This window comes from Giraffa tippelskirchi, chromosome X, assembly GCF_054371585.1.
Source record: "Giraffa tippelskirchi isolate mGirTip1 chromosome X, T2T-mGirTip1v1.2.pri, whole genome shotgun sequence".
NCBI lineage: Eukaryota > Metazoa > Chordata > Mammalia > Artiodactyla > Giraffidae > Giraffa > Giraffa tippelskirchi.
The window spans coordinates 2618978-2633268 of NC_137289.1; the positions used below are offsets into that span (position 1 = coordinate 2618978).

The 14291-nt window shown below is 52.4% G+C and overlaps 1 protein-coding gene and 1 long non-coding RNA gene across 4 annotated transcripts; both read right to left on the reverse strand.

The window, feature by feature from the left end:
* Positions 1 to 3010: 3010 nt before the first annotated feature.
* LOC145536588 (uncharacterized) lies at positions 3011 to 4717 on the reverse strand. 2 transcript variants are annotated; one of them, XM_081566092.1, is made up of 3 exons: positions 4189 to 4717; positions 3737 to 3828; positions 3011 to 3534 (listed from the first exon to the last, which is right to left on the reverse strand). In XM_081566092.1, exons 1-2 carry the CDS (start codon positions 4484 to 4486, stop codon positions 3755 to 3757), a joined length of 372 nt encoding a protein of 123 aa, XP_081422218.1. In that variant the 5' UTR covers positions 4487 to 4717; the 3' UTR covers positions 3011 to 3534; positions 3737 to 3754. The 2 variants fall into 2 exon arrangements, with proteins under 2 accessions (XP_081422218.1, XP_081422217.1); XM_081566091.1 differs by having other exon boundaries at positions 3737 to 3862.
* A 2390-nt stretch (positions 4718 to 7107) lies between these two features.
* LOC145536589 (uncharacterized) lies at positions 7108 to 9596 on the reverse strand. Of its 2 annotated transcripts, XR_014075914.1 has the most exons (3): positions 8078 to 9596; positions 7619 to 7747; positions 7108 to 7439 (listed from the first exon to the last, which is right to left on the reverse strand). It is a non-coding gene; the product is annotated as an uncharacterized LOC145536589 (long non-coding RNA). The 2 variants fall into 2 exon arrangements; XR_014075915.1 differs by lacking the exon at positions 7619 to 7747 and having other exon boundaries at positions 8247 to 8446.
* Positions 9597 to 14291: the final 4695 nt, after the last annotated feature.

Here is a 14291-nt window from a genome sequence, read left to right on the forward strand (position 1 = left end):
CAAAAGTGGACACTTTCATACCCAACTGGTTCGAGTCAAATCGATGCAACCGTTTTGGAGGGCATGGGGATATGTATAAAACATATTTGGGAATATGTGTAAAACATTTCAAAAAGAGATTACTTTTTCACCCAACAACCCTCCGTTTTAGCTCAGAATTATTGTACATAGTGTGCTGGTGGTAGTGGTCTGGTCACTCAGTCATGTCCGACTCTTGCAACTCCACAGACCGTAGCCCAGCAGGCTCCTCTGCCCATGGGATTTCTCAGGCAAGAATACTGGCGTGGTTTGCCATTTCCTTGTCCACATAATATGTTACACAAAAGCAAATGTACCAGGATGTCCATTTCAGCATTGTTTGTAATACTGAAAAACTGCAAACAGCCTAAAGGCCTAGTTACAAGAGACTGGTGAAAATAACTATGGATTACACATTCTGAGGGATATTAGACAGCTCTTACAAGTACTGCGGATGGCACAGGCTTTGCTGTATCCACCATATGGCCCACTTCTGGGTCAATTCTGGGTGCCCTGTCTGGAAAGGGATGGTCCTTCTCCTTATGCCCTTCCACCAGCTGCCCCTTGCAGTGTCCCTCTCCTCCTTTGACTTGTCTCTTTTTCAACCATGATATGAGTTGATGAGCAAGCAGCTAATCGCTTAACAAGAAAAGAGGCCTGTTTCTACCTTGAAGTAATAAATAAGGGCCAAGTCTTCAGACCGCATTAGTTACGTAAGAAAGAAAAGTATGATCCTTCAATTCACGAAGGGTCCAGCCTTGCTATTGCAAGTGAAAAATGAGTGGAACGAAAACGACCAAAATTGCCACTTTAGTTTTTAAGCCAAAGGGAGAGCTTCTGGGTCTGGGTAACTACCAGATACAGAGGTAGTTTCTGTCTTCAGGCATGGCTGGGCCCAGCATTTTGTCCCGGAGATTTGCCTTCTTGCTCCAACTCCCCCTCTGTCCTTTGCCAGCCTGCCTCCCCTAGAGAATCAAAGTGTCACTGGTTGGATGATATCACCACAGCAGGAGGAATGTGGTCCTCCAATGGCCAGGCCTGAGCCACATGCCCACCCGTGGAATCAAATGTGAAGTCAGCTCTATCACAGTCACAATGGCCTAGAGAAAAGGAAAGGGGCAGTTTTCCAGAGTGACAGCGTACCGGTGCCAAGAGAAGGAAAAGGGACACTGAATTACAAAACCCATCCATGTCCTCGACAGCGGTATAGACTTTGCATCAAATTCATAATCAATTTCCAGTGTTTAAAGGAACGAGACTGGGAACGAATATTTCTTAATCTAACAGTGTGTCCACGCTCAGTCACTCAGTCGTGTCCGACTCTTTGCGACCCCATGGACTGTAGCCCAGCAGGCTCCTCTGTCCATGGGATTTTCCAGGCACGAAGACTGGAGTGGGTTGCCGTTTTCTTCTCCAATTTTATACAGCTCTTAAATATACAATAATATACAATTATAACATACAATATTATACAGCTCTTAAAAAGTACTGCGGATGGCACAGGCTTTGCTGTATCCACCATATGGGCCACTTCTGGGTCAATTCTGGGTGCCCTGTCTGGAAAGGGATGGTCCTTCTCCTTGTAATATAAAGTGCCAATCAACTGTCCAGGTGGATTTTACTACCACTTAAGGGTTCTTGTTTGGCTTCCCAGGTGGTCCAGTGGTCAAGATTCTGCCTGCCAATCCAGGGCACATGGGTTCAGTCCCTGGGCCAGGAATAGCCCACATGCCTGGGGCAGCTAAGCTCGTGTGCCGCAACAACTGAGCGCACCACTGTCTAAAGTCTGTGCTCCTCGACAAGGGAAACCTCTGCAATGAGAAGCCTGAGCACAGCAGTTAGAGAGTAGCCTCTGCTGGCTGCAAGTACAGAAAACCTACACACAGTTAACAAGACGCAGCACAGCCAAAAAAAAAAAGAAAAAAAAATTCATAAATAAAATTTTTAAAAAGAGTCCCTGTTTCCAGCTATAGCCTTCTCGGCCATTGAAGATTTCAGTTAATTAAGTTCCTCCTACACCGAGATCCGCTCTGGTCCTACAGAGTCAATCTTAATAAGTAAGATCCAAAAAGGATCAAACTGTTTCCAAGCAACTTAACAGGATTCCAGAATACAGCTCAAGAAAAGTTTAGGCATAGAAAAATATTAAGCATGCAAGGGAAATTTGATACTGCTTGGCATCCAATCTAAAATTACCAGGAGGCAAAGAAGCAGGAAAATCAAATCCGTTATAACAGAGATCAGCGTGGTGGTGTTCAGTTGCTCAGTCGTGTCTATTTTCAACTCCATGAACTGCGGCAGGCCAGGCTTCCCTGTCCTTCACCATCTCCCAGAACTTGCTCAAACTCACGTCTGGTGTCGTGATGCCATCCAACCATCTCATCTTCTGTCATTCCCTTCTCCTCCTGCCTTCAATATTTCCCAGCATCAGAGTCTTTGCCAGTGAGTTGGATCTTCATATCAGGTGGCCAAAGTGATGGCAGATCTCATTTTAACAGAAATCAGTTAAAATCCATTAATTGGAAAGGAAGAAATAAATGTGCATGCATGTGCCTACAAAACGCTTGTCTAAGAGGGAGTTCCATGGGATCTACAAAAGAGCTATTACAAGTAATCCGTGACTTTAGCAAGGTTTCACGATACAAGGTTACTCTTGAGAGTGCCTTGAACTGCAAGGAGATCAAACTAATCAATCCTAAAGGAAATCAGTCCTGAATATTCATTGGAAGGACGGGTGCTGAAGCCGGAGCGACAACACTTCGGTCAGCAGAAGCCAAAAGCTGACTCACTGGAAAAGACTGTGATGCTGGGAAAGATTTAAGGCAAAAAGAGAAGGGGAGCACAGAAGGTGAGATGGTTAGATAGCACCACCGACTCAAAGGACATGAATTTGAGCCAATTCCAGGAGACAGCGGGGACACAGAGCCTGGTGTGCTACAGTCCATGGGATCGCAAAGACTCACCTGGACACAAAAGACTCAACAACAACAACAACATTCTGGTGTTTTATATATAAATGTAACTGTAAAACTGACAAAATATTCCAAAATCAATACCGAATGGCAGTACACAACTTTCTTATTCTCCCACTTCTTACATTGTCTTCCATTATGTTGTACTCCTTGAATACCTGGATCTCAGAACCTCTCCTCCAACTAAAAGACAAATGCAGTATTAGGAAGCGAACCCTCTAAAAATAAAGTCAGAGGCAGCACAGTAGCTCAGTTTTACTTTCTGCAGTTAACAATCACCAAACAAACGATGTGGACCCTGAGCCCCCAAGCAGCAGCACAGGCACAAGATGAAGCCCCATCAAAGTAATTCAGAAAGCAATGCCCTGGGGAAGGACACTTGAGGCTAGGGCACATAGGCTAGGTTTAAGCCCCTCTTCTCTGCTGAGGCTTAGCAGGAGGAGGGGGCACAAAGTGCTGCAAGGACTGCATCACCACGGAAAGCTGCCCCACACAGAAGTCGATGGACCTGCGGAGCAGGCCAGGGTCTTCAGCAGTCAATCGGCTAAAAGGGAGGGAAAATGAAATTCAAGCTCCTGCCAAGGAGGAGGAAGAGAAGCATGTCCTCCCTCTGTCCCCGCACACCGACAGAGCCCGGAGCACCACACTTCTCCTCTAGGCTTAACCCTCCATTATGGCTCCTCCTGGGCCGAGACTGGCCACCGTCCTCCACTCCCTCCCCAGCCCCGGCCCCCTTTAGAACTTACAGAACCAACATGCAGCCGTTAACATTGAGCTCCCTCCGAATCGGCCCTGGCAGTTGAGTACGTGGAGTCAGGAGGTGGCGGGCGATGTCCGCCTGTGCGTGCGATGCGAAAAGCACATTGAGGCTGCTGGTGGAGATATGGTTAAGGCACCATCCACATGACTCACGTGGCTTGCACGTCAGGCTCCCTGCTCGTGGAGACTCGCCTTCTCCCACAAGGCCGCCGCCAGATACCCTGGCTATCACTGCCCGACCCTCTGGATCCCTTCAGGTTTCTTTCCGTCACCACCATCCCCTGGCAGCCAGACCACCCCTGACCCATACCCTCCAGCCCCGCAGAGTACCCTCCTCCCACGCTTTAGGCCCCGCCACCTGCAACCCCCCAAACTACCCCTAGCGCACACCCCGACCCCTGCGGCCGCCCAGCCCACCGGGGCTCCCAGCATAGGATACCACTGGAGGGCTCGGTTAATCGGAACTCTGGCTCCGGGTGCAGCGTCTCCACCCGGCCCTGGCGCCTGCGGTGCCCCCGCGATCTGTGGCATGGCACCGGCTGCACCACCCGACTCTCCTGCAGCGCTGGGGCCTCTGGGATTAGCCTGGTCACCAGAGCCGCCAGGGACTCCTCGACTGACGGCGTCACCAGGGACAGCTGGGTCGCCAGGGCAATCGTGGCCACCAGCACCACCCTGCACGCCTTGGCCACCACCTGCCGTGCCCGCTGCAGAGGCCACGGCGACTGCGTCTTCATCGGCTGCCCTTGTGGCTCCTCCACCGTGTGCCTCGGACTCCATCTTGAACCCTCTCCCCCACCTCCGCGGCGGGAAAGACTGAACAGTCCCTACAAATACCAGTCCCGGAGTGAGACCTGCAACTCAGCAGAGCGCCCGCGCAAACCCACCCTGGTCCTGCCTCACGATTGGTTCCCACCGACAACGGGTGCCCTGCTGAAGCTTCGCGCATTCACGCACCACGTAGCCCCAACGCGCATGCGCAGACCCATACCCACGAGGTCTGGGCTCTCTTAAGTCAGCCCTGCCTCCGGCCGGGAAACCTGGTAAACGGTTCAGCCGTGAGGCCTCTAGGCGGCGCTCCACCCTTCGGTGTGAGGGCAGCGCCTCAGTGCGCGATGCTCAAACAGACGCTGCCGCCCTCCTCAAGGCGCGTGACTGTTTCCACGCCAAGCCTGCAAACCCCAAGTGAGCCCTGGTCCCTGTGCACCTTCAAGTCTGTGCTGCTGACAGCTTGGCGTCGCTCACAGGTGACCATCCTGCTGAGCGCAGGTCCTTTTCCTTGACTCCCAGAAGGGAGTTGGGCACCCCTGGGTCAGCGCTCGTCTGTCTCTCTGGTGTCTCGCACATAGCTCACATGTCTGTATGTGTGTCTGTGTGCATGATCGCATGAGCGGGTGCATGCCCATGGGCGTGTGTATGGGTGTGCTTGTAAGAGAGAGCGTGTGCACAGATTTATGCACATAGGCGTGTGAATGTGCTTATCTGTGTGTGTGCCCGAGAGAGTGCCCTTACACAGGTGCGTGCCCATCAGGTGTGTGCGTGGGTGTGTTTCAGAGAGAGAGCATATGCACAGATTCATGACATAAGCATGTGAGTGTGTCTGTGTGTGGAGGTGCTTGTGCGTGGGCATGTATGTGTGGTCACGAGAGAGCGTGTGGTCAGGGGCGTGCACATGGGTGTGTGTGTGTGTGTGTGTGTGTGCTTCAAAGAGGCCACGGTTGGGATGCATTCACGTGGGCATATGTCTCTGTGTGCGTGCTTTCAAGGTGCCTTCACATGGGAGTGGGGTGACCCGGCCCTGGAGGCATGATACGAGGGATGCGGAGCATACTGTGCCCGCCCACCTGGGGAGGGAAGCGGGGGGGGGGGGACTGCTGTCAGACTCACTGGGGATGGCGTGGGGCTGGGCCGCCTGGGGCTCCAGGCACACAGACTGCAGGGACTCCAGGCTGGGGACTTACATCAGGACCCCCAGAAGCACCGGTGGGACCGGCTGGACTCAAGGGCCGAGGGAAGGGCAATACCCCCTAGGACACCCCCAGTCTCTTGCCCTCTCCTGCTGGCACAACTCTCATGGCTTTCCCTTCCCCAAGAACAATGTCTTGAGGCTATCCAGAGGGCCGGAGGTACCGGGGGACCTCAACTGGAATGTGACCCTGTGTCTACTGGCCTGCTGGTCCACTTCTGTGTCTAGAAGGGGGTCAAGTCAACAGGCAAGGTACAGCCGGGGGAGACCACGGGGCTGGGGCAGCACTGCCTGGGCGTGGGGTTCATCTGCCAGGGACCACTGGTGCCACGGGAGGTGACTGCATCAGGGGTTGTACTTCAATCCGGTCCCTGAGCCCCACCCCCTGGCCGGAGAGTCCTCGGCCCCCCCAGCAGACTTCCCTCACCCCCACTGGAAGGGAAGAGCCACCAGCAGTGGCTGACCCTTTCCTGTGTGGGGGGCATCCCTGTCCCACCTTTCCACCCTCCCAGTTTCTGTTGATTCTGGCTCCCAGTCAGTTTTAGGGTGTGCAAAGACCTGGTCTACTGCCTATGTCTGTCCCCTGCTCTGTGGCCAAGAGGACACCAGCGGGGAGCCTGGACATGTCAATGTATGGCAGTAACCGCTGTAATATTGTAAAGTAATTAGCCTCCAATTAAAAAGATAAATTAATTTTTAAAAAAAGCAAGAGAGAAGTAAACAGTTAGGTCAGCATTTCTAATTGTTGGAATATAGTAATACTTTAAGGAAATAACCGTTAATGGAAAGATTTATAAATTCCACTAATTCATTAACCATAGTAATGAAAAACGTGGAAACAACTTACATGTTCCATAATGAGATTATTATTGTTGCTGTTGTTTTTATTTAAAGACCCAATTTTACTTTTTTGGCCACGCCACACGACATGTGGGATCGTAGTTCTGCTGCCAGGGACTGAACCTGCAGCCCTTACACTGGAAGTGCATAGTCTTATCCACCGGACTGCCTGGGAAGTCCCAATAATTACATTATCATGCATCTTATATCTATTCAATAACACATTTCTGAAGAGATTTTAGAAAGTGGAAAAGCTAGTATACTAAATGAAAAAAAATTCAGGAAAAAAATTAAAGCTAAACTTGATAACTTCTACATCACATGCTGTTATGTATTTAATGTGCAAGTACACCTAGAAAATATTCTTAAACGTTGACAGTATTTAGTGCTGAACATAGGGCTCGATTTTCATTTTCTGAAATTGTTTTCAATTCCCTTGTAATTGGAATTCAAACATCTGAATTTCAGTACCTTCCCTCTAACACGAGAACAAAGATAAAAAATGTTTTTAAAATCCAGAAGCGCATTAGCTGAAAAGAAACTGGGGCACAAAAAGTGACTCAGCTTTATTTTCTGCTGTAACAAACACTGAAGCACCCCACTCCTCAAGCAGCAGGGCAACAAAGCAAGTGAACCAACAGAGACCAAAGGCCAGTAAAGGCAAAAACTTAGACTCAAATAACAAAGTGGCGATGCCTCTTAGTTTGAATTCCCTATGCCCCGCCGAGCAGGGGACACAAGGTTAGGCCTCAGCCCCTTTCCTCAGCGAGGTGGGAGCCCAAGGCTCCGAATGTTCCGAATCACCAGGGAAAGCTGATCGAGGAATGGGTTCATGGAAAGTCGGATGAAAGCCAGGTCTTCACAGGTCTTCAGCAGTCCATGTACTAAAAGCAGGGAAAAGAAAATCAGGTTAAAGGGAAGATTGCTCCTGTAGGTCCAGGGTACCAACCCCCCTGCTTATACCAAGCCCCTCAGTGTCTCCATCATAGCACGCTTAAGAGGGAGCTCAGACCACAGCACCTGCCACCCCCCACTTCCCAAGGCAAACTCGTCTGGAACTGACACAAGCAGGTCACTGCCATTCACTGCAAATTCCCTCAGAACCAATCCTTGGTGGCGCTGGGCATCTGGGAGCAGAGATCTGCGAGCCATGTCTGCCTCCAGGGGTGACTGGAAAGGCACTCTGAGTGTGCTGGGAGAGACACGGTTAAGGCACCACCCATTACAGAATTTGCTGATTATCTCGGGCTTCCTCGCACCTCAGAGGCCTGCTTTTACCCCAGGATGCCCATCCTCCTGACCACAACCTGAGACCACCCTGAGCTGCCTCCCTAACCCTTCTGTCCATCTTCCCCACCCTCCAGGCTCCTCAGGCCTTGACAACCTCCTTTGCTGCCAGGCTGCCCAGTCCTGCTGCCCCGGATCGCCCCCGTACTCCCTTCTATCCCTTCCTCAGGCTGCCGGCATGTTTCCCTCCACCACACCACTGACCCCGCCCAGAAAGGCTCCCTGAAAAGGATACAGCACCGCCTCTCCACGTCTAGGCATTACAGCCAAGGGTGCTACATCTCCAGCGGGTCCTAGGCCACCTGGTGCCCGCTCACCCCGGGGACGAGCTCCAGCGTCTTCCATCACCGCTCTTCCTCTGCCAGGCCCACCCCCGCCTTCTGGGGCCCGGGGACGATCCTCACCTTCAGCGCTGCCTGAACCACTCTGGCAAGGAGGTGCTCTGGAGCTATGCTGGTCATCTCGGCCCTCTGCGCCACCGGCACCACCACCCGACGCCTGCATGGCTGCTGTGCGTCTCCCTCAGACGCCAAATAAGGGGCGGAGAGACTGGGCCGCTCACGAAGTCCCTCCCCTTCTGCGCAAGGACGCCAAAAGTGCGCCTGCGCACACAGCCCAGCCACCCACGGGCTGCTATGGAGACCCTGTGAGGCTGGAGGGACTCGGCTCTGTCACAACGCCACGCTCCTTTCAGGTGCCCCCGATGCGCCTGCGCACACGGGCCCCTCCAGTGCCGGCTCAGATGGCGTGGAATGGAGCCCGCCAAGTGTGCACAGAGATGCCACTGAGACACAAATGCCGACTTTCCCGTCTCATGGCCTAAAGCTAGTTCCACAATGCGACTTTCGTTTCTCCAACGTATGCCACAGAAGGGTCTCACTGGACTAAGGTGGGAGTCGAGGGCAAGGGGCCAAGCCACACCACCCACCCTGGTCCCCTTTTTGCCCAGTCCACATCATAGCTGTGTTCTTTGACCGTAGTGATAGCTAGCACTTCCTATGGTCCAAGCGTTTTTTCAAGTGCTTTCATGTGTTCGTCCATCACGTCCGTTTTCAGACAGTATTGCCATGGCACAGGCCTCCCTTGTGGTTCAGCTGCTAAAGAATCTGCCTGCAGTGTGGGAGACCTGGGTTTGATCTCTGGGTTGGGAAGATCCCCTGGAGAAGGGAAAGGCTACCCACTCCAGTATTCAGGCCTGGAAAATTCCGTGGACTGTATAGTCCATGGGGTCGCAAAGAGTCAGACATGACTGAGCGACTTTCACTTCACTTCACTTCATAAAATGAGAAAATACTCCAAAATTAATACTGAATGGCAGTAAACTACTGTCTTATTCTCCGGCTTCTTACATTGTCTTCACTTATGTTGTACTCCTTGAATATCTGCATCTCAGAACTTCCCCTCCAACCAGAAGACAAATAGAGTATTAAGAAGTGCAGAAGCTAAAACTAGTCAGAGAGGGCACAGTAGCTCAGTTTCATTTTCTGCAGTTAACAATCACCAAACAAAGTATGGTGGACCCCGAACCCCCCAGCAGCAGCACAGGCACAAGATGAAGCAGAAATCAATGCCCTCGGGAAGGACACTTGAGGCTAGGGCACATGCGCTAGATTTAACCCTGACTTTCGTGCAGAGGCTTAGTAGAAAGGGCGGGGGGGGGCGCATAGTGCCGCATGGTCCGCATCACCAGGGAAATCTGCAGACAGAGGGTGATGGACGTCTGGAGCAGGGCATGGTCTTCAGCACTCAATTGGCTAAAATAAGGAGGGAAGATGAAATTCAAGCTCCCGACAAGAAGGAGGAAGTGGAGCATGTCCTTCCTCTGTCCCCGCACACTGACAAGCCCAGAGCACCACATTTCTCCTTTAGGCTTAACCCTCCATTATGGCTCCTCCCGGGCCAAGACGGGCCCTGGCCACTGCCCACCACCCCCTCCCCAGCCTGGGCCCCTGCCCCCTTTAGAACTGACAGAACCAACAAGCAGCCATTAACATTGAGCTCCTTCTGAACTGGCGCTCACAGCGGAGTACTTTGAGACAGGAAGTTGCGGGCGATTTTTGCCTGAGCGAGCGATGCAAAAGGTACGGTGAGAATGCTGGTGGAGATGTGGTTAAGGCACCATCCACATTTCTCATTTTGCCTGTACGTCAAGCTCCCTGCTCACGGAGACCCGCCTTCTCCCACAAGGTCGCCGCTGGACACTTTGGATATCACTGCCCCGACCCTCTGGATCCCTTCAGGTTGCTTTTCCTCACCACCGTGCCCTGGCAGCCAGACCACCCCTGACCCATACCCTTCAGCCCCCCAGAGTATCCTCCTCCTACACTTTAGGCCCCGCCGCCTGCAACCACCCAAACCACCCCTAGCCCACACCCGGAACCCCATGGCCGCCCGGCCCACTGGGGCTCCTGGAATAGGATACAACTGAACTGGTCAGTTACTCAGAACTCTGGCTCTGGGTGCAGTGTCTCTTCCCAACTGTGGTGTCTGAGGTAACCCCAGGATCTGCAGAATGTCACCAACTGCACCACCTGACTCTCCTGCAGCGCTGGGGCCTCTGGGATCACTCAGGTCGCCGGGGTCGCCAGGGACTGTAGGACTGACAGTGTCACCAGGGCCAGCTGGGTCACCAGGGCCATCGCGGCCACCAGCATCACCCAGCACACCTCGGCTGACACGTGCCGTGCCCGCTACAAAGGCCATGGCACCTGCATCTTCATCGGCTGCCCTCGTGGCTCCTCCACCATGTGCCTCGGACTCCATCTTGAACCCCTCTCCCCCTCACTCCGCGTTGGGAAAGACTGAACCCTCCCTATAGAACTGATCCCCGTAGTGCGACATGCAACTCAGCATCGGCAGAGCGCCTGCACAAACACACCCTGGTCCTGCCTCCCGATAGGTTCCCACCAACAGTTGGCTCCCACAGTGGCTGCAGGCTCTCCGGCAATAGGCGCTCCCTGCAGAAGCTTCAAGCGTTCACCCGATGTGTCACCCCAATGAGCCTGCACAGACACACCCACGTGGTCTGGGCCGTCTAAGTCAGCCCTGCCTCAGGCCTGGAAACCTGGTAAACGGCTTAGCCAGGAAGCCGCTGGGTAGCACTCCACCCTTTATTGTGTCCGCAGCTCCTCAGTGCGCATGCTCAAACAGACCCCACCCCACTCCTCAGGGCACGTGCCTGTTTCCCGTCCAAGCCTGCAAACCCCAGTGAGTCCTGGTCCCTGTGCACCTCCAAGACTGCAGTGCTACCAACCTGGCCACGCTCACAGGTGACCATCCTGCTGAGCGCAGGTCCTTGTTATTGACTTCCGGAAGGGAGTCGGGCACCCCTGGGTCAGGGCCGGTCTATCCCTCTGGTGTCCCACACGTAGGTCACGTCAGTGCAAATGTATCTGTGTGCGTGAGTGCATGGGCAGGTGCATGCCCATGGGCGTGTGCATGGGTGTGTTTCTGAGAGAGAGCACGTGCACAGGTTCACACGCATAGGCGTGTGCGTGTGTCTGTTTTTGCAGGTGTCTGCACGTGGGCATGTATGTGGGCAGGAGAGCATGTGGTCAGGTGCATGCACGCGGGCGTGTGAGTGTGCATGTGTGTGTGAAAGAGCACGGGTCAGATTAATGCACATGGGTGTCTCCGTGTGTGTGTGCTTGCACAGGTGCCTTCACATGGGAGTGGGGCGACCCGGCTCTGGAGTCCTGAGACTAGGGGTGTAGAGGGGGCTGTGCCTGCCCGCCTGGGGAGGGAAGCGGGGACTTCTGTGGGACTCACTGGGGACGGCGTGGGGCTGGGCCGCCTGGGGGTCCGGGCACACAGACTGCAGGGACTCCAGGCTGGGGACTTACACCTGGCATCCCAGAAGCACCGGTGGTACTGGCTGGATTAAAGGGCTGCAGGAAGGGCAGTGTTCCCCAAGACACCCCCAGTCTCTTGGCCCTCTGCTGACACAACTCTCATGGGCTTTCCCTCCCCAGGAACCAAGTCTTGGGGCTCGAGGTGCCAGGGGCCCTCAACCGGGAGGTGACCCTGTGTCTGCTGACCTTCTGGGCGCTGGTCTACTTCTGTGTCTGGGAGGGGGTATAGTCAACAAGCAAGGTACAGCCGGGGGTGATGGCAGGGCTGGGGCAGCACTGCCTGGGCGTGGGGTGCATATGCCAGGGAACCGCTGGTGCCACAGGAGGTGACTGGATCCGGGCCACTGCCCGAGGAGGAGGCAGATACTTCAATCCGGGCCCCTTGATCTCCACCCCCTGGCCGGATAGGCCTCTGGGCAGCCCGCCAAATCCCAGGCCAGCAGCCTTCCCCCACCCCCAGTGGAAGGATTCGATTTTCCTGCATTATCATGTTAGCTGTAGGAGTTTTGTAGATGACCTTGATCGGATTAAGAAAGTCTGTTTGTAGTCCTAGTTTTCCGACAGTTTTTATCATAGCGGTGGTTGAACGCTGTCAAATGCTTTTTCGGCATCTTGAGAAATGATCGTATGGCTTTTCTCCTGTTTTGTACTTAATATGATGGATAACACTGGTTGATGGGTTTTTTAATGCATAACCAATCTTTCATTCTTGGGATAGATCTCGTTTGGTCATAAGGCTGTATATGTCGCCGGATTAAATTTGATAACATTTCATATTTTGTGCTTAGCTTAATGAAGGATATTAGCCTGCGGTTCTCTTTTCTTGCAATATCATCATATGGCTTTGGTGTTTTGTAAGACTGGCCTCGGAAAATGATTTGAGAAGTGTTTCCCCTCCTCTGCTTTCTGAAAGAATTTGTATAGGATTGGTGATATTTCTCCTTTAAATATTTCATAGCGTTCCCTAGTTAAGTCACGTGGGCCTGGAGTTTTCTGTTCCGTATCTTTGATCGATTTAGGGATATTTAGGTTTCCCACTTCCTTCTTGAGTTAGTTTTGGGAATTTGTGTCATTCAAGGAATTTGTTATTTTCATCTACATTGGCAAACGTATTCGCAGACATTGTTCCTAATGTGCTGTGGTTGCTTGCACAATCCTGTCCGTCGCTGCGCGACCCCGTGGACCGTGGCCTGCCGGGTTCCTCTGTCCACAGGTATTGTCCAGGCCAGAATACTGGAGGGGGGTTCCCATGCCCTCCTTCAGGGGATCTCTCCAACCCAGGGATCGAACCCCGGTCTCCTGCATTGCAGGCGGATTCTTGACCTTCTGAGCCACTAGGGAAGCCCAAGAATACTGGAGTGGCTAGCCTATCCCTTCTCCAGGGGATCTTCCCAACCCAGGAGTGTAACTGGGGTCTCCTGCATTGCCAGTGGATTCTTTGCCAGCTGAGCTACCAGGGAAGCCCTTAAACCACCTGGTCTGTGGTATTTTATTATTATTCTGTTATGCCATGCTACGCGGACAAATGGGCTTCCAAGGTGGCTCAGTGGTAAAATAATCTGCCTGCCAAGCAGTAGATGTGAGTTCAGTCCTTGGTTCGGGAAGATCCCCTGAAGAAGGAAATGGCAACCCACTCCAGTATGCTTGCCTGGAAAACCCCACGGACACAGACAGAGGAGCCTGGTGGGCTACAGTTCATTGGGTTGCAAAAGAGTTGGGCACAGTTTAGCGACTAAACAACAAGCTGACAAATTCAGGGTAGGCAGGACAAAAGTGGACACTTTCATACCCAACTGGTTCGAGTCAAATCGATGCAACCGTTTTGGAGGGCATGGGGATATGTATAAAACATATTTGGGAATATGTGTAAAACATTTCAAAAAGAGATTACTTTTTCACCCAACAACCCTCCGTTTTAGCTCAGAATTATTGTACATAGTGAGCTGGTGGTAGTGGTCTGGTCACTCAGTCATGTCCGACTCTTGCAACTCCACAGACCGTAGCCCAGCAGGCTCCTCTGCCCATGGGATTTCTCAGGCAAGAATACTGGCGTGGTTTGCCATTTCCTTGTCCACATAATATGTTACACAAAAGCAAATGTACCAGGATGTCCATTTCAGCATTGTTTGTAATACTGAAAAACTGCAAACAGCCTAAAGGCCTAGTTACAAGAGACTGGTGAAAATAACTATGGATTACACATTCTGAGGGATATTAGACAGCTCTTACAAGTACTGCGGATGGCACAGGCTTTGCTGTATCCACCATATGGCCCACTTCTGGGTCAATTCTGGGTGCCCTGTCTGGAAAGGGATGGTCCTTCTCCTTATGCCCTTCCACCAGCTGCCCCTTGCAGTGTCCCTCTCCTCCTTTGACTTGTCTCTTTTTCAACCATGATATGAGTTGATGAGCAAGCAGCTAATCGCTTAACAAGAAAAGAGGCCTGTTTCTACCTTGAAGTAATAAATAAGGGCCAAGTCTTCAGACCGCATTAGTTACGTAAGAAAGAAAAGTATGATCCTTCAATTCACGAAGGGTCCAGCCTTGCTATTGCAAGTGAAAAATGAGTGGAACGAAAACGACCAAAATTGCCACTTT

Bases quoted from the DNA above. Each gene is read 5' to 3' on its own strand.
- LOC145536588 (XM_081566091.1), bottom strand. From the start codon at position 4,529: ATGGAGTCCGAGGCACACGGTGGAGGAGCCACAAGGGCAGCCGATGAA. The intron at 3,863-4,188 runs GTATCCTATGCT...TATCTCCACCAG, and splicing joins ATTAACCGAGCCCTCCAGTG to CAGCCTCAATGTGCTTTTCG. The intron at 3,535-3,736 runs GTAAGTTCTAAA...CCTCCCTTTTAG, and splicing joins AACGGCTGCATGTTGGTTCT to CCGATTGACTGCTGAAGACC.